Consider the following 18,578-nt stretch of genomic DNA (forward strand, 5'->3'; position numbering starts at 1 on the left):
AAACCTCCAATACTGTGGCGTGAATAACGGTAGGATAAAATTATTCCGTTTCCATTAAATATTAATGCAGTAGCAGAGTCTTAGAAAATGACTATCGACATTTGGTTTTAACCTTATATTTTTTTTTTATTAATATGGGTAATTAAATCAGTTAGTATATACCTCGATTAATTATATGGTCTCGATTAATTATATGAGTTTTGAAGTTAACGACTATGTAAATCTCTAATGATTCTCTTAGCTTGCCATCTTTAATTACATCTTTAATTACAGTTGTGATTTCTTTAGTGATTTAACATTTTTTTTTTTTATATATATATATATATATAATATAATATAATATAAAACAGTAGTTCTCAGTAGAAGCAAATTGGCAGTAGATCACTTGGGATAGTTAGCAAATGCTGGTAGATTACTTCACATAATTGGTAGATATTATCAAATTTCTTGGCATAATTAGCGGATGCGGAATCAATATATTTAATAAGTTCTTTCTGAGTTTAAGAGATTTAAATATGTATTTACAACATCGTTTTTTTGTCCCTGACGAGATATTTGTATAGCTATCATTATAATATAATTGAGTTATTTTTATCATTGAATAAATATTACTTTTTTAATATATCTCTAAGGAGATATTTTTAGATTAATAATTAAAATTAGTAATGTGATTTATACGAGAAAAGCGTGACTAAAAAAACTTGATATATGCTTAATAAATTCATTATCATGTATAAATCACATGATTGATTTGGATAAATTAATTTAAAAATCTCATATAAATAATAGAATATACATATGATAAAATTATTAGAGATATACCAAGAATCATGTAAAAACATGTTAAATCATTGTAGAAAAATGAATGGGAGCTATGCGAACTTGTGAAAAGTATATTGTCGGAGATAATGTTCTGTGAATTATTTTTGTCGTTTTTTTTTTTAAAAAATTTCTTTTAAAAAAAAGCTAGTAAAAATAAATTGCTTTTGTAAGACAAACGCCATTTTCCTTTATAAATCGTTGTTGTTTTTTTTTTTTCCAGTTCCCAAGAAAATTCTCTCCTCCTGATTCTTCTTCGTCTATTTTCCCCTATATTTCACACAAGAGAACCCCCACGTTCCTGTTAATTTCTTTCCATACAAATTATCTCCTGCTAAAGATCCATCTTCCCAACATTATGTTAACAACAAAGTGTCAGATTATAATTTCTTGAAATCATTAGGATGGATAATAGAAACATTTGAATTATAAAGGTTGTGAAGTGGAAACTTGAAAAATTATCAGGGGCTAAATTATTTGCTGCGTGGCTACTGGCTACAACGCAAAAACCAACGAAAGAACTCGAAGCAGCAAACACACCGGCGAATCTCTAAGGCCCCCCTCAACGCGCACGCACGCACCGAAAGACACACAAACCGAAAGAGGAAAAACCTCACATGGCCACCGTTCCCGCTCTCTTAAACCCTCCATTTCTCCCATCTAAACCACCTAACCAACAAACGGCTCTCTACTACACCAAACCCATCCTCACTCTTCCTTTCTCCTTAACCCACTCTTTTCCAAGGCTTCATAGGCGTCTTGTTATCCGCAGTAGCACTGCTATTCATGTTTCTCTCAAGGTTCCTTTTGCTTTGCCCACCACATGTTCGATAAAAGGATTATCTGAGTTTGTTACAACGATTGTGTGTATTTGCTAATCACGTTTTGCAATATTTTAGGAGAATTTGGGCAGTTTGAAGAAGAGAGTGACTGATTTTACGAGCTTGAACTACTGGATTGTGAAGGATTATTATCGTTTAGTGGAGTCTGTCAATGCTCTTGAGTCTAAGATACAAAAGCTCTCTGATGATCAGGTTTGCGAGTTTATTAATTAGCATTCTAAGTGTTAAAATATGGTGTTTTTGGTCATTTTGGGTAATGGGCCGTTTTTTCTTTTTTGGTAGTTGAGTGCTAAAACTGTGGAGTTTAGGAGAAGGTTGCGACAAGGGGAGACACTAGCAGATATTCAAGCTGGTCTGCTGCTACTGAACTCCTTTTCTTATCTGAATGTTATAAATTACACTTGTTAGAGAATGTCAGATGAGAGTTGGAATATGAATTATTTTTCCATATCATTTATTTTACAGAGGCCTTTGCTGTGGTTCGTGAAGCTGCAACGAGGAAACTTGGGATGCGCCATTTTGACGTGCAGGTTTTCGATTACACTCTCTATTACCCTTATACATGTACGCATGGATGTTTGAATCCATGCATAAGCATATGCATGCTTATAATAGGTTATCATGTATAATTGTGCTATGGAACACAATGTATTTATTGAAATTAGGTTGTCATGTTTATTTACGTTGTGATTTGCAATGCTAGATTATTGGTGGTGCAGTGCTTCATGATGGATCAATTGCTGAGATGAAAACAGGGGAAGGGAAAACATTGGTTTCCACACTAGCAGCATATCTCAATGCATTGACTGGCGAGGGTGTTCATGGTATGTTTTATATCCCGAGTTCCAAAAGATAGATATCTGTTTTATTCCAATTGCAAGTTATGCTTAGCTATCTTCCTAGCATTTTAAAATTGGGTTTAAAATTTAGTTGCGAGTTTTTCAGGCTATGACTGAGATGCTTGTTGGTAAAGGATAATCAAAGTATAATTAAAAATAAAAAGTCATGTGCAGGAGTGATCTTCTATGACTAATCACTACGAGGCTTGAACTGTTTTTACTGCAGTTATGAAGCTGTGGTCGTACTGAAATGCACGGAAATTGCTTAAGGGCAGCAGCTGAACAAATTATTTGTGGATTTCTTTTGCTAGATGTATGATTTTGCTTTTCTCCCTTGGCAGTGGTAACTGTGAATGATTATCTGGCTCAACGTGATGCTGAGTGGATGGGTCGTGTTCATCGTTTCTTGGGCCTTTCAGTTGGTCTTATTCAGGTTTAAATATGTCACCTAAGATTTTAACATGTACTATGCAATTGCAATTACCGGGGGCTGATTCCAGAGGATATCTTATAAGAGAATCAAAATTAAACAACTATTCATATACTTACTTAGACTGCAAGTTGTTACAGCTTTAAGCTGTAGTTGTTTGCATATGCAGAAGGGGATGGCATCTAAAGAGAGGAGGTCCAATTACAGGTGTGATATAACTTACACCAACAATTCAGTAAGTCAATCCTGATTTCCTGTTGTTCCTTAATGAATGTTGCTAGTAGTCCATTTATTTTCTCACAACATGTGGTGGCTACTTGAATTTTTTGTTTCATTGTCCCTGTGGAGTTGGCTGGTGATTGATGCCCCTCTTTCGAAGACTTATCTTCTTTCTAATGATAATTGTCATTCTGAATGCACTTAGGAACTTGGTTTTGATTATCTACGAGATAACCTTGCGGGAAACAGTGAACAACTTGTGATGAGATGGTATATATCAAGAGATCATCCAAAGTTCATTTTTACATTATCATTGTGTTTTTTTTTTTAACTGAACTATACCATTCAACTGTGCTTATACAGGCCAAAGCCATTTCATTTTGCAATAGTTGATGAAGTTGATTCAGTCCTCATTGATGAAGGAAGAAATCCATTGTTAATAAGTGGTGAGGTGATTATGCCTAGCTCTCCTAAAAGTATCGCCAGCAAATCTCAAAATCACCAATATACTAACTGTTTAGCATCACAAAAAGGGTCTACAATGTTAGAAATAGTTTTTATTTTATTTTATTTTTATTTTTATTTTTATAGGCTATTACCTCTTCTCTGTCTATGACAGGCTAATAAGGATGCTGCACGATATCCAGTTGCTGCTAAAGTAGCCGAGTTACTTATTCGAGGCATCGTGAGTCTAGTCTGCCATCATGCTGAATTATAGACTACATACAGCTATTTTATACGTGAACCATCATCTATAGTTGAAAAGTCATATGCTTTACCTTTCAATTCTGTCAACAGCATTACTCTGTGGAGCTTAAAGACAATTCAGTGGAGTTGACAGAGGAAGGAATATTACTTGCTGAGATGGCTCTTGAAACAAAAGATCTGTGGGATGAGAATGATCCCTGGGCTAGGTGAATATGGATGTTTTTATTGGCTTTTTTAATGGATATGAGGTGAAAATGCTATTATTCTCTCATTTTTTCCCTTAAAATATCTTTTCTCATACCAGCCCCTTCACAAGAACTTACAGACCCATATTGTGGTTTCTGGAAATATTTGTTTGAACTTACAGACCCATATTTGTTTGAACTATTTCAAATCGCTTTCTTTTGTTCAGTTTATATTCATTAATTCTTTCAACGGGTTGAGTGTGTCTACCCTCGTGGTTTATTTCTATAGCTCTTTGCCTGGAGAATGGCATATCAGGTCAATGCTATTTCATTTCCTCTTTCAACTTAGCAATAAGCAAAATATTGCAGATTTGTGATGAATGCTTTAAAGGCTAAAGAGTTCTATCGACGGGATGTTCAATATATTGTTAGGAACGGGAAGGCTCTCATAATCAATGAGGTATTTATTCAAAGTTTGATATTGTATGTTTTTCTTATGTAGAAGAACAAGTAACTGTTACTGTTGATACGCCAGTGCAATTTGAAGACTTAAATATGGTAATCAGATAGAAGAACTATAAAATTTGTGCAGTTGACAGGAAGAGTTGAAGAGAAAAGGAGATGGTCTGAAGGTATTCACCAGGCTGTTGAGGCTAAGGAAGGTCTGAAGATCCAGGTAGAACTGGATGTTTGGAAACTGTTAACTGAAGTTCAATATGCACTAATTACATAAAACATGTTCTTTTTATCCAATTGAAAGTTGCGGTTTTTCAACACTTTTGTAGGCTGATTCAGTTGTTGTTGCACAAATCACATATCAATCACTGTTTAAGCTCTACCCAAAGCTGTCAGGAATGACCGGGACTGCAAAAACTGAAGTAAGCATAGTTGTATACGGGTCACACTCAAAGATATATGATTGCTTTTAACTTATTAGTTATCAATGCAATTTTGAAAATTTCCATTACATCATTTGCAGGAGAAGGAGTTTTTGAAAATGTTCCAGGTGCCAGTTATTGAAGTGCCAACAAACCTACCAAATATCCGTAAAGATTTACCCATACAAGCTTTTGCGGTAGTTGTTTTTTTGTTTTTTTAAATATCTCAAATTCATTTTCTTTTGATATACAACAACTTCATAAGAATTGAAACTTATTTATTTATTTCAACACCAACTAGTTTGGGATTGAGGCTTTGTTGTTATTGTTGTGCATCTTTCTACTTAATCATGCTTTTTGTTTGTGAATTCTATTAGTCTGCTCGCGGGAAATGGGAGTATGTTCGGCAAGAAGTCGAGTATATGTTCAAGCAGGGCCGTCCTGTTTTAGTTGGAACCACTAGGTAAATCATCAACAAAAAACACAAACAACTCCTTCTATTGTCTTTTTACATATAACTGTAGACTTTCTTTTTCTTGCTTTAAATCTAGAAACAATAAAATAGGAAGAGGAAACATATCTCAAAAGGGCAGTGCACTTCAATTTTACTGTTTAGATGCAAACAGTTTCATGAATTTGGTCCAGTTCTTTCTTAATGCAGTGTTGAGAATTCTGAATATCTGTCTGATTTGCTTAAGGAATGGAGAATCCCCCACAATGTTCTGAACGCTCGACCAAAGGTTTGATAAATTTGACCACCAAATGCTGCATAATTGATGCACAGTTTTCCATGCCAGTTACATGCTTGTGTTATGGCATTTGTTTCAGTGTAATTTTTTCACCAGTTTGTTTCATAATATTGTCCATCAGTATGCCACAAGGGAAGCTGAAATTGTTGCCCAAGCAGGACGAAAACATGCCATAACCATTTCTACAAATATGGCTGGCAGAGGCACTGATATAATTCTGGGAGGAAATCCAAAAGTAAGTGTGCGTGCTGGATGTCTGTCTCTTTTTTACCGAATGATACGTGGGCAAAAATTTTACCGCCACAATGATTTTGGGTAACTTTGCAAGACTTGGATTTCTTGGTTGGAATGTCTTTTGATTCCAGTGAATGACATCTTTCACCGCATCTCTGGTCTCAATATATGTAGATGCTTGCAAAAGAAATTATAGAGAACAGGGTGCTCCCTTTTCTTACACAAGAAGCTCTTAATGCAGAAATCGACCACGAGATATTTTCACAAAAGGTGATTTCTTGTGGTAACTATAAGTTACTAGCACAATCCTTTCAAAAGTTTTAATCATTCTATTTGGTGTAGGTATTGTCAGAGATAAAGGTTGGATCAATATCATCTGCTCTGCTAGCAAAGACAGCACTAATGGGTTTGTGACTCTACATGGAAGCTTTTTTTCTGCTTTGTTTAAGACACCGTATGCTTCTATATGGAGATTTGCATTAAGTAATCTGGTGCCTGTGTCTTGATTTTGAATGTGAATTATTCAAGCCAAGTATGTCGGAAAAGGTGAGGGTAAGAGCTGGACGTATCAGGAGGCGAAATTGATTGTATCAGACTCTGTGGAAATGAGCCATTCAATGGATGCAAAAGAGCTCCAGCAGCTTGCTAATGAGCAGTCTGAGATGTACCCTCTTGGCCCAACTATATCACTTGCCTATCTGTCAGTGCTGAAGGATTGTGAAGTACACTGCTTCAATGAAGGGTCTGAGGTGAAAAGGCTTGGGGGCCTCCATGTGATTGGAACATCTTTGCACGAGTCTCGGAGAATTGATAATCAGGTGAGTTATCTGCAATTACAGTTTCATAGAAGCAAGGATTCTAAATTTATCCAATTTTTTTGGCAAGATGGATCATTTAGTCGTGTCACAAAAGTTATTCCCACATATAATGCTCTATGTGAATTTATTATCTGAAAAATTTGATTTCTAGAACCAAGATACTTTCTACCAGTGGGATACATAATGTGCTCATATTTAGCATACTGGTCATTTTATATGCAAGTTGTTGTCTCACCATTGAAGTGTCTTGTTTCGGCTAGCTGAATTAGAGCTCAACTTCTTCTGATTGACAACAAATATCTTGTTTTCATGTTATTTGTTAAGTTTCAAAACATGGTTATAAGTTCAAGATTGTGATTCCATTTGTCAAACTAGCTTCGTGGAAGAGCAGGAAGGCAAGGGGATCCTGGTTCTACCCGGTTTATGGTCAGGTACCACTAGACTTGTTTGTTAGTCTTTTTATCTTGATTTGTTGTTCTTGAATAGTTTCTTAGTATACTAATGTGCCTTTCTGTCATGAAGTCTTGAACAACAAATACTTTGCTAAATGAAATTCTAAGCATTTAGTTATTGTCTCGGGACATAAGAGACATAAATAATTGGGACATAGGGCCATGTCCCCCTGTTAGAGACAAATTTATTTTATGTCTGCTTCTCTGTCTCTCCAATCAAACATGATTTTGTCTCTTCAAAATTTATCTTTTTTGTCTTAGAACACTAACCAAACGCAATCTAAATAAGATGTGTGCTATATGATATTGAACCTTTTCTAGAAACTCATTATGACAGTACCATCTGAAGCATTTCTAGGTGATAAGACATCATGCAGAACTAATAATTTGGAAAACTAATTCTACGTGAAACAGATAGAGGGTTTTGACCTGTACAGTACTCTACAGCTCTCTCATAGTCCGCTATCTTCTTACCCTCACTGTACTGATGCTCTTCTTTTATGCTTCCCCTATCACAATGGTGCTTTTATCTGAATAATTGTTTTGCTGGAGCATCTACGTAACAAAAGACCGGCCTTGTATATTTTAGGGCAAAGGACACATTTATCCCCCAACCATCACCCAATTCACAATTGGATCCTAACAAAAAAAAAAACCCAACTGGGTCCCCATTAGACGTTACCCTATTACCTTCTCCTTAAAAAATGGTGGACCAATTTGTCTTAAAGTGATGGTTTTGTCATAAATTTTAATGGTGGGGGTTAATATGTTTGATAGATGAGGATCTGATTAGGAATTTTTTTTTTCCGGGATCTAGTTGAGAATCATGTGATTGTTAGTGGACAAGAATGTCCATTGCTCTAAATTTTATCACCCGTGACTTATCTTGAAGTTGAGGGAAGTGTATTTATTATTTTCTTTTTTGAACAATAATGGAACTTTGTCAATAACATTGTCAATGAGTAGAGGTGTAACATCACAAAGTGTGTGTTTGGTATGCATCAAATAAATGTTTATGATGTTCCATTATTGTTAGGTGTTTTAGCTAATTATTGAGCTAATTCATTTTGACACAGCTTGCAGGATGAAATGTTTCAAAAATTTAATTTTGATACAGAGTGGGCTGTGAGACTTATCTCAAAGATTACTAATGATGAGACTATACCGATTGAAGGTGATGCAATTGTAAATCAGGTGATTATTTAGCTTATGTGAACAAACATTCTTTTTCTTTATATGATGTCGTTCTAGTGGTCGAGTACTTTATTACTAACTTGGAAATGAAATAATTGATAGCTTTTATCCCTGCAAATCAATGCGGAGAAGTACTTCTTTGGCATAAGAAAGAGCCTAGTTGAGTTTGATGAAGTATTAGAGGTATGCATAGAGTATAACATTTGCCTTATTTTAGCTCTTGCTGCTGTCACTTGCACAATGACTGGATAATTGATCTTGTTATATCCCCTCATTTGACATAAGGCAATCAACAACACGAAGCCACCTGTTCCCATTCATATTAAGTTCATGTTGATAAGGAAATTTTTTTTTTCAAGATGATAAGAATGAATAATTGCATTATCCGCAATAATTTTTACCTTCCATGGACAGCATGGTATTAAACTAGATGCAGCAGATTCTGTTAATCCTATTTATGTAATGGAAACCATTTAAACTCTTTGCTAGCAAAGTTTTAGTAAATATTATCTAAATATTTCATCAGAGACTGACAAAACCATAAAAAGATATTTGAAAGCATTGGGTAGTTGATAGTCACTGCAAAGTTCATTTATTAGAAGCTAATTTTAATTGCTTTCCATCAAGTAATAAAGGAAATATCCCAATGATCAATCAAATCAGACATTCAATTGAGTCATAGCATAGGTCTCTACTGTTATTGATTTGTTTCTTATTTTCATCAGGTACAAAGGAAACATGTTTATGATCTTAGGCAATTGATTTTAACCGGAGACAATGAAAGTTGTTCTCAACATGTATTCCAGTGAGTGCCCTTTTGACTTTCAACATATTTTGTAACTTGGACTGCTATTTGCATTTTCCATGCATGAGAGCTCTGTGGTTGTTTTTGCATTGCTATCATTGCTTTTATAAGGTATACTTTTGTGCTTCACACAGTCCGAATGAAGGCAATTCAGGGTGTTAAAACTTCTTGCTGTGGTTGTTATCTATTGAAATTCTAATTCAATCTGCACACTGGCATTAATGACATTCAGGTTTGATCCTCCACAATGAACATGCAATAATAAATTCCTCTCATATCCCTCCTCAGGATAGTAGATAGTGCTGTGTTGTGTGGTTGATTGTATGGCATAGTCAACAGAATGAAAATGAAATGTTGAAAAAAATATGAAGTGAATAATGCCTTTTCATGTTGCAATCCTCCAGATTTGTGAGGGCCCAAATTTGAGATGGGAAGACCTGATACCAACCTGAACACTAAGTGGTAGCTATTTTAGTTGGTTCTCGCCTCATGATTAATTTTTGTTGCTCTGTGCATCTGTGAGCTCACATGCACCTAAATTTTTGTGAATTGTTAGCTCGCATGAACACTCATTTTTGCGAATTCTACTTCGAATTATCTGTTTCCATTAAAACAAAGTTGTTAATTAGGTACATGCAAGCTGTGGTGGATGAAATTGTCTTTGGCAATGCTGATCCGCTGAAGGTAGTTGCAATTTCCCTGTACATGTTACCTTTAATCACAACTTTCTTCTATTGATTGTTCCTCATTTATAGCATCCAAGAAGCTGGAATCTGAGTAAGCTCTTAAAGGAGTTTATAACTATTGGGGGAAAGCTACTGCATGGTTAGTTTCTTATCTGTATCCTTCTTTGCTCAATATGTTCAGCTAATTTTGTCAGCAAGTAATTTAGAATTATAGCCCACTATATTTCAAGATATATCGTTCTTATATGGAGTTTCTCCAGAACCATTTGTAGGCATCAGCGAGGAAGCCTTTCTGAAATCTCTCTTACAACTACACGAATCAAGTTCTATTAATATCAGCAATTTTCACCTTCCAAACTTGCCGAAGCCTCCAAATGCTTTCAGAGGAATCCGCAGGAAGAGTTCTTCATTAAAACGATGGCTTGCTATTTGTTCTGATGATTTGACTAAGTCAGTGCAATCTTAATAAGCCTTATTTAGTTTCATTATTTCCAATTCAGTATGTTGAGTTCTATGATCCACTGATAAGTTTAATGTAGGAATGGGAGCTACCAGACAACAACCAATCTTCTTCGCAAATACCTTGGAGATTTTTTAATCGCTTCATATTTGGATGTTATACTAGAATCTGGTTATGATGATGCATATATCAAAGAAATTGAGGTAAGCTCCTCTTTTAAGTGCTTCCGTCATGTGGATGAGAAACCTCTATCCTGTTTGATTGCTGTTTTGAAAAGCAGAAAACTGGTTTCTGGGTTAGAAAAGATGTGCTCTCTTTCCAGTAACAGTTTTCTGGAAATAATTTCATTAAAAGAACCCTGTTTGTTAAAATAGGTAAAAGATGTTTTTGTGTAACAAGAAATGAAAACAATATCCAAAAAGCCCTTTGTTTGCAAATGAAAATGGGATCAAGATGAGTTAATATTATTAACAAAGAGCTTGAGACCTTGAGTGCAAATTTTTATATTTCCTAGAATTTTCTCTAGCATCTGGTATCAGTTTGCTTTACTCAAATTTGGTGTTTTGGTTCACATGTGTCGTTCCCCACCCTTGGCTATTGTGTTTGGGAGTTCAAATCCAAAAACTTGTAACTTTCAGATAAGAATAAGTGCTGCCACATTAACTGGGTTTATTGAGTGCATTTGGCACAGTTTTTGGTAGAAGCTAATTTACTGTGACAAATCTCTTTTAAATCTCTCACCCGAACCCTCTCTTTTACAAAACTACTCTGTTTGAGGTGAGAAAACAGTCTCCTAAATTATTGAAAAGAATAATGGAAAAGGATTGAAAATAGTTAACACTTTGATCTCCAATTGTGGACGTATGAGAGCAAGAAGGAAAGGAATCAAATTCTGATTGAGGGTGTGGATGGAGTATGGTTTTCTTGAGAACTGAGAGAGATGCCAAACTTTTTTAGTCAAAAACCCTGAAGATTTATTAATATTACATTGAAAAATTGTTCATAATAAAGATTTACTGATGTTTCAGGGAGTATGGTTTTCTTGAGAACAGAGAGATGCCAAATTTTTTGATTCAAAAACCCTGAAGATTTATTATTATTACATCGAAAAGTTGCTCATAATAAAGATTTACTGGTGTTTCATCAGAACCACTGTTTTTTTTTGTCAGGCTTCATAGAATTCCGTGTTTAGTTCCCTTATTTTTTCACTATTGAATACAGAGAACAGTTCTTCTGAAGACTCTAGACTATTTCTGGCGGGATCATCTTGTAAACATGAATAGGCTCAGCTCAGCGGTCTGTATGATTTTGTTAATGTATTTCTCATTGTCTTTCTGAATGACTTAAACTGACTGAGAAACCTGGCAGGTGAATGTAAGAAGTTTTGGGCACAGGAATCCTCTCGAAGAATACAAAATTGATGGTTGTCGGTTTTTCATCTCAATGCTGAGTGCAACTCGGAGATTAACTGTTGAAACACTTCTGCAGTATTGGTCATCTCCTACAGAATCTCAAGAACTCTTTGTATCATAAATGTCAGATTAATCATAAAGCGGAAGGTATATATCCTCCTCCTTTGTGTTAAACGTCAACTCTTGTTCAGGGGAAATTGTTTTGATTCTGTGAACACTGTTTAAGTCAATGTGCCCCATAAAAACAAATCATTGGTTCGTTTCCACTGTAGCTGGATCAAGGATGTAACATTCTTTCTTTAATGGATTAGTGTTATGTTTGATGTCATGGTCATGGTAAGAGCTTTTCTTTCACCGCTGGAATGAAAATAATATTTGGGTTCAAGAATATGTTAAGAGTCTTCAGTGTTGTATTATTTTGGATGAGACGAACACAATGAAGCTGTCTCTTCCAAAAAAAAAAGCATCCCGGTGGTGCTACTCTTTCTGGGAAAGAAACCAGGATTCACTAAAGAATATTCTCAAGGAATTCCTTTGCATCAGAGCAGGGGTAGCATATTTCAAATATTAACACTCTTCCCCATTCTAATTCTAAAATTTTCTACTGTCTTGAGTTTTGTGTCAATATCCAAGTCACCGATGCATTAAGTGCTCTTTGTTTGCCTGGCAGAGCGAGGGATTACAGCATGATGTCTTGCCACATGTATGTATCAATCTTGGGTGGGATAACTTATCCCTCGAAATGAAACAGGTATGCGTTTCGGTGCACTGTACAGAAGCGGTAACATACCACCTAACTGGGCAAATTGCATGCGAGATTTTATCTAGGCGCTTGTGTTAATAATAAAAAAAGAGTTTATACCGTTTTTTCACTGTTTCCTTTTTAAGATTATTGGTCAAGTGTAATTCTAAAAAAACAAAAGATTGTGGGCAAACTGTATGCATAGAATACCAAACCACACCAGAGATCGCAGTCGTCATCCCTCTTGTCTCTAGGTGATAACTGTCAGGGTTCCATACTTAGGGAAGAGGCTCGAGTCCTCTAGTTTTGATTCAGTTCCATTACTGCTAATCAGTGTTGTCCATGTTCATGTTGTATCCTTACAAAAATATTATTGAAATTGTAAAACTTTTCGACATTAGACGAACAAATACAAGTTTAACATTGGGAGAAATTGACGCTGAGCTGTTTCTCCAACACAATCGGAAGATATAATGTGGATGGAGAAGTCCCTTAGACTTTGGCATCAAGCCTTAAATATGACATTTTGTAAATCAATATTCCTTACGGGTCCCTTGAACCATTTTCTAGCATCAAACGCCCACCAAAGCATTATCAGCGTAAAAAACATACCAATAGCTAGTGGTGCATAGTTGAAAGTTTTCCACTGGATGGGGTAGAGAGTTGGCAAGAGGAAGGCTGAACAAGTGTAACATATCCATAAGAACGCTACCAAGCAAATGGGCCTTCTTGCTCTACCCAAATAAAAGGGCCCTGGTTTGAAGTTTTTCTCAGCCATGACAAGCCTTGCAAATATTGGCACAGCATAGCCTCCAACCCAGCCAATTGTGCTTATCGATACAATGGCTGTGAAAATCACATCAAGCTTCAGGATGGGTAGTCCAAGAATAATGCTAATGGCAGCACACAGCCACACAGCATTTGTTGGAACCTTGTACTTTGGGTGAATTGTTCTCCAGATAGGTGAAAATGGGATCCCATTGTCTCTTGATAGGGCATAGACCTAAAAGGAATCGTGTGAGTGCCACCAGAAGAAATACTTGTTTGTCAAACCAACAAAATTTTAGGAACTGAAGAAGTTACAGTGAAATATAGCTGCTAGATGTATTTTCAAATCCCATTTTAGAGAAGGAGAACGAGATTCGATCTCTTACCACTCTGGCAGCACATGCGGTTACTGAGAGCCCACAGAAGAAGAAGGATCCCCAGATTATACATAGAAAAACTACTGCTCCAGTTGAATTATGGTACCTTCCATAGAATGCATCATAGATTATCTGTGCTGGTACTAAGACGCCAGCAGTCTCGTTGTTCACATCGTACAAATAGTTAAAATCCTACAGTAAAATCAAAAGCCTCGTGTCAGCATAAACCCATCTTTCTGGTAGGAAAATAACCCAACAGAGAGAATACCTGGATACTGAAAGTAAGAGCCAAGTAATATGCCCATCCCATAACTGAGATGATGCCGATACTGGAAAGAATAGCAGCAGGGCCTGTTCTATCAGCACCTTTTGTTTCTTCGGTTAAATGAGCTGCTGTGTCGTAGCCATATAGGCAGTAGTTGCTTAGCAGCACAGATAGAATGACCGCATAAGGTTTACTGCTTATTCCAGTTGCCTCAGGTGATGTTTCGAAATGAGTAAACACAAAAGAAGCAGATTGTGTTTGTTGTGCCACCAAAGGAAGTATTACAATCACTGCTAAACCCCCAATCACCTGCACGTTTTCATGAGCAAGCAGTCCTATTGAACTTAATAAGATTGCTTTAATTTTCTAGGAGGAGGGGGCAAATTGCATGAATTGAAGACCCTAGAGTGCTTATGTACGGAACCCTTTGGAAGGGAGAAGAAGGAATAACTAGAGAGGCAGCAAATTAACCTGCCACCATATGGAGATAATGCCAAGGAATGCAATGACTTGTAAAGCGAAGCTGTTGAGTACTGCCCATGTGATAGTGAAACCAATATACATACACAAGAAAACACCTCTTGAAGCGAAGTAGCCTCCGCCCTTGTTGTTTCCAGTGGCGAGAAAAATAATCATCTGTAGTGCTTGGGCTCCTGAATATGCCTGCAATGCTAGACGGAAGGACATTATAGTATAGTTGTAGTTGTTTTTTAAAATGTTTTTTATTTAAAAGTATATTAAAATAATGTTTTTTTATTTTTTAAAAATTATTTATGACATCAATGTATTAAAATTATCTAAAAATACTAAAAAGAATATTAATTTTAAATAAAAAAAAATTTAATTTTTTTCAAAAATGCATATCCCAGTTCATTGCATATCATGCTTCTTCAACATCATTATTCTTACAAAAGAGTTAATAATTCAACTAGCCGATACCAACTTAATTGACAAGACACTATATTGACTTCATAATAAAAAAAATAAGCATGGTGTATGTTTATATAGACATACCTGAGCACCAATTCCAGAAACGGCTCCAATGGTCTCGAGCCAAGCGCAGCACCAGGATGCAAATGGCCCCCACTTGGGTCCAGCCAAATGAGCAGCCCAGAAGTAAAGCGAACCCGTGGTCTGTTTAGTGTTTTAAGAAAAGTCCGTGAGAGAAAAAATGAACAAATTATTGACAAATTTTATTTCTAGGCAATGATGGACAATATGGAGGTCTAATTCCTCGGTGTAAATAGAGGCAAAGGCACTCTGTGAGAAAGGAACATATATATATATATAGATACAAGAAATCAAGATGTATACGGGGAAAGAAGAGCAAATCTCAGCCATGGCAATCCCAACAAACCAAGTGAAGAAAGTGACAACAACCCATCCCCATATCAAGCTTGCAGGTCCTGCATAACGGAGGCTTGACCCATAGAGAGGTGTCCCGATAAAAACTGCCATGCTCGAAAATGTAATCGCAAGAGTCTTGAAAAATGTCTGCAAGAAACCAACCATGAAAAACATATGAATCCATACATCAACGATGTCAAAAAAAGAAGAAAAAAAGGGGAAGATTATTAATATGCGAAACCATTTCTCTTCTGAGTTCTTGCTTGTATCCGAGCTCATTGAGACGCTTCTCTGCAGAATCAATTCCGAAAGCTTTTTGATCCATGCTAACATGCTCTACTCCTGAACCCATAACGAAAACTAGCTAGCAACGAGAACCAGGTTGTTCACCAAGGATAAGAGCTAGCTAGAGCTGAAACTCTAATATTATTTGACATAAACTGTAAGTTGCTATATGAAGGATTAGGTTATATGTAGCTGTAGTTCGAATACCATGGCTCCATGTTCTTTGGTTGTTTTGAAATAGTCATAACCAGAATTGAAGGCATCCTAAGACCACGAATAACAATATCAAATTAGTAAGCAGCAAGATGAAACAATTAATGACCTCGGAGCGCGATATCATTCCATGTGGGAACCTATCCTATTATATTGGTGAAGGCAAATATTAAAGCAAAGATACTCTGAAGAACGACTTGTTTAACTCTTTTGCCTTCTTTTCGGCACTTCTCTCTTGTCTTTACTGCTAGAATTCCACCCTCAAGATCTTTTGTTATTTTGTTTTTTAAAATATGGCCCCATTTAATACGTTTGCCTTTTCTTTGACACAGACTGAGTTTCTCTAGTAATTTGTTACTGTTTTTTGTCGGGCTTCCGATATAATCGTCCCTCTATTATTTGAAAATGTTTCATTAATTGAGTCTCTCTACTAATATAATTATGTCTCATTGTATCCTTGGATAGCAGGTGTTTTTTAAATAACAACTCTCCGTTAATTAACGCCATTAAAAATTAAGGATTGACCGTTGAATTAACGACATGTTCTAGATAATTTTTTCAACAATTCTTTTCACAGGTCGCGATGATTGTTCTATATTTAATAAAAATTTATTATATAGGTACACAATGCGATGATAAAAAGACTCAATGAAACATTTATTAGTACGAGGATGAACTATATGAAAATCTTATTTTATTTATTTATTTATCAAACATGTTGATTGAAGTACATATATAATATCTAGAGATAATTTATGATAAAGGGGAAATAAACAGAGAAAAACTCGTTTTAATAAGATTTGAGGAAGGTCTAACTGTCTGAAGTTAGATTTACAATTAAAAAATTGAGAAATTATACCATTTATAGTTGTGGACTCATAACTCACCTAGCTGAGTTGCAAGTTGGAAAATATATAAACTAGATATATAATGATGAAATTAAAAAAAAAATCAAATTATTTTTGGCCTTCACATGTCTGTTTAATGGCATTTAAGAATTTTTGTGAAGGTAGGCTATATTAGTGATTTTAAGTATTTATACTCGATAGATTATATGAATTTAAACTGTGAAGGGGAGGATTGTAGACATGTTGTTCATCCTACTTGTACGAGTAATCAGGAAAAATAATTACTTTTATTATATTATAGGACAAACACAAAATCATACGACTAACCCATGTAAAATCATCCGTGCAGGACACACGGGGCTTGTAGCTCAGTGGCCTTGGCAGGCTTTGCTCTGCCTGAGTGCCCTGGTTCGAGCTCTCGTGTGTATTCAGCACTTGAGGGTTTAACTACTGTGGTCAATTCGTGTGACTTGTTCCGTCCCCGTCCCGGGTTCGACCCTCTATGTGTACGCCTGTCACCCCCGCGGTGCCTTACCTGCTCCTGGGCTTGCAAGATGTCCAGCGGGCCGTGGGGAATAGTCGTGGTGCGCGTAAGCTGGCCCGGACACCCCACGTAAATAATAATAAAAAAAAAATCATCCGTGCAGGTGTGTTACACTATTAAATTGTAAAACAAGACATTCAGTAGGCGCTCACACTAACAGCTTGTAAAATATAGGATTCATGTGGGTGCTTTTTTTTTTGTCAGGTTTCATAGAATTCCGAGTTTAGTTCCCTTATTTTTCACTATTGAATACAGAGAATAGTTCTTCTGAAGACTCTAGACTATTTCTGGCGGGATCATCTTGTAAACATGAATAGGCTCGGCTGAGCGGTTTATATGATTTTGTCAACGTATTTCTCATTGTCTTTCAGATTGACTTAAACTGACTGAGAAGCCTGGCAGGTCAATGTAAGAAGTTTCAGGCACAAGAATCCTCTCGAAGAATACAAAATTGATGGTTGTCGGTTTTTCATCTCAATGCTGAGTGCAACTCGGAGATTTAACTGTTGAAACACTTCTGCAGTATTGGTCATCTCCTACAGAATCTCAAGAACTCTTTGTATCATAAATGTCAGATTAATCATAAAGCGGAAGGTATATATCCTCCTCCCCTGTGTTAAACGTCAACTCTTGTTCAGGGGAAATTGTTTTGATTCTGTCAACACTGTTTAAGTCAATGTGCCCCATAAAAACAAATCATTGGTTCGTTTCCACTGTAGCTGGATCAAGGATGTAACATTCTTTCCTTAATGGATTAGTGTTATGTTTGATGTCATGGTCATGGTAAGAGCTTTTCTTTCACCGCTGGAATGAAAATAATATTTGGGTTCAAGAATATGTTAGAGTCTTCAGTGTTGGATTATTTTGGATGAGACGAACTCAATGAAGCTGTCTCTTCCAAAAAAAAAAGCATCCCGGTGGTGCTACTCTTTCTGGGAAAGAAACCAGGATTCACTAAAGAATATTCTCAAGGAATTACTTTGCATCAGAATAGCAGGGGTAGCTTATTTCAAATATTAACACTCTTCCCCTTTCTAATTCTAAAATTTTCTACTGTCTTGAGTTTTGTGTCAATATCCAAGTCACTGATGCATTAAGTGCTCTTTGTTCTCCTGGCAGAGCGAGGGATTACAGCATGATGTCTTGCCACGTGTATTTATCAATCTTGGGTGGGATAACTTATCCCTCGAAATGAAACAGGTATGCGTTTCGGTGCACTGTACAGAAGCGGTAACATACCACCTAACTGGGCAAATTGCATGCGAGATTTTATCTAGGCGCTTGTGTTAATAATAAAAAAAGAGTTTATACCGTTTTTTCACTGTTTCCTTTTTAAGATTATTGGTCAAGTGTAATTCTAAAAAAACAAAAGATTGTGGGCAAACTGTATGCATAGAATACCAAACCACACCAGAGATCGCAGTCGTCATCCCTCTTGTCTCTAGGTGATAACTGTCAG

General features: G+C 36.1%; 2 protein-coding genes across 7 annotated transcripts in view; one reads left to right on the forward strand and one right to left on the reverse strand.

The window, feature by feature from the left end:
* The first annotated feature begins 1,061 nt into the window (after window positions 1-1,061).
* The window catches only part of LOC7467860 (protein translocase subunit SECA2, chloroplastic), a 31,607-nt gene continuing 14,090 nt past the window's right edge, over window positions 1,062-18,578 (forward strand). The window contains exons 1-32 of one of the 6 annotated variants that reach the window (XM_052450668.1): window positions 1,066-1,619; window positions 1,719-1,853; window positions 1,944-2,013; window positions 2,127-2,191; window positions 2,365-2,485; window positions 2,842-2,933; window positions 3,100-3,165; window positions 3,355-3,419; window positions 3,513-3,600; window positions 3,769-3,834; window positions 3,948-4,063; window positions 4,412-4,502; window positions 4,635-4,718; window positions 4,828-4,920; window positions 5,022-5,117; window positions 5,298-5,383; window positions 5,582-5,660; window positions 5,791-5,904; window positions 6,078-6,173; window positions 6,246-6,309; window positions 6,432-6,721; window positions 7,097-7,152; window positions 8,250-8,367; window positions 8,470-8,550; window positions 9,093-9,172; window positions 9,802-9,856; window positions 9,928-9,997; window positions 10,119-10,308; window positions 10,398-10,521; window positions 11,540-11,614; window positions 11,687-11,877; window positions 18,239-18,548. In XM_052450668.1, the coding sequence (XP_052306628.1) occupies window positions 1,437-1,619; window positions 1,719-1,853; window positions 1,944-2,013; window positions 2,127-2,191; window positions 2,365-2,485; window positions 2,842-2,933; window positions 3,100-3,165; window positions 3,355-3,419; window positions 3,513-3,600; window positions 3,769-3,834; window positions 3,948-4,063; window positions 4,412-4,502; window positions 4,635-4,718; window positions 4,828-4,920; window positions 5,022-5,117; window positions 5,298-5,383; window positions 5,582-5,660; window positions 5,791-5,904; window positions 6,078-6,173; window positions 6,246-6,309; window positions 6,432-6,721; window positions 7,097-7,152; window positions 8,250-8,367; window positions 8,470-8,550; window positions 9,093-9,172; window positions 9,802-9,856; window positions 9,928-9,997; window positions 10,119-10,308; window positions 10,398-10,521; window positions 11,540-11,614; window positions 11,687-11,851 (3,174 nt within the window). In that variant the 5' untranslated portion in view covers window positions 1,066-1,436 and the 3' untranslated portion in view covers window positions 11,852-11,877; window positions 18,239-18,548. Of the gene's footprint in view, window positions 1,620-1,718; window positions 1,854-1,943; window positions 2,014-2,126; window positions 2,192-2,364; window positions 2,486-2,841; window positions 2,934-3,099; window positions 3,166-3,354; window positions 3,420-3,512; window positions 3,601-3,768; window positions 3,835-3,947; window positions 4,064-4,411; window positions 4,503-4,634; window positions 4,719-4,827; window positions 4,921-5,021; window positions 5,118-5,297; window positions 5,384-5,581; window positions 5,661-5,790; window positions 5,905-6,077; window positions 6,174-6,245; window positions 6,310-6,431; window positions 6,722-7,096; window positions 7,153-8,249; window positions 8,368-8,469; window positions 8,551-9,092; window positions 9,173-9,801; window positions 9,857-9,927; window positions 9,998-10,118; window positions 10,309-10,397; window positions 10,522-11,539; window positions 11,615-11,686; window positions 12,059-12,400; window positions 12,906-17,713; window positions 17,957-18,238; window positions 18,549-18,578 lie in introns of those variants that run through there. The other 5 variants (XM_052450667.1, XM_024594964.2, XM_052450666.1 and 2 more) reach the window with 5 other exon arrangements.
* LOC18096197 (amino-acid permease BAT1 homolog) lies at window positions 12,832-15,630 on the reverse strand. Its single transcript, XM_052450670.1, has 7 exons — window positions 15,471-15,630; window positions 15,197-15,376; window positions 14,897-15,016; window positions 14,354-14,545; window positions 13,886-14,191; window positions 13,627-13,809; window positions 12,832-13,475 (listed from the first exon to the last, which is right to left on the reverse strand). The coding sequence occupies exons 1-7, from the start codon at window positions 15,579-15,581 to the stop codon at window positions 12,978-12,980; spliced, it is 1,590 nt and encodes a 529-aa protein (XP_052306630.1). The 5' UTR covers window positions 15,582-15,630; the 3' UTR covers window positions 12,832-12,977.

Source organism: Populus trichocarpa, chromosome 2 (assembly GCF_000002775.5).
Source record: "Populus trichocarpa isolate Nisqually-1 chromosome 2, P.trichocarpa_v4.1, whole genome shotgun sequence".
Taxonomy (NCBI): domain Eukaryota; kingdom Viridiplantae; phylum Streptophyta; class Magnoliopsida; order Malpighiales; family Salicaceae; genus Populus; species Populus trichocarpa.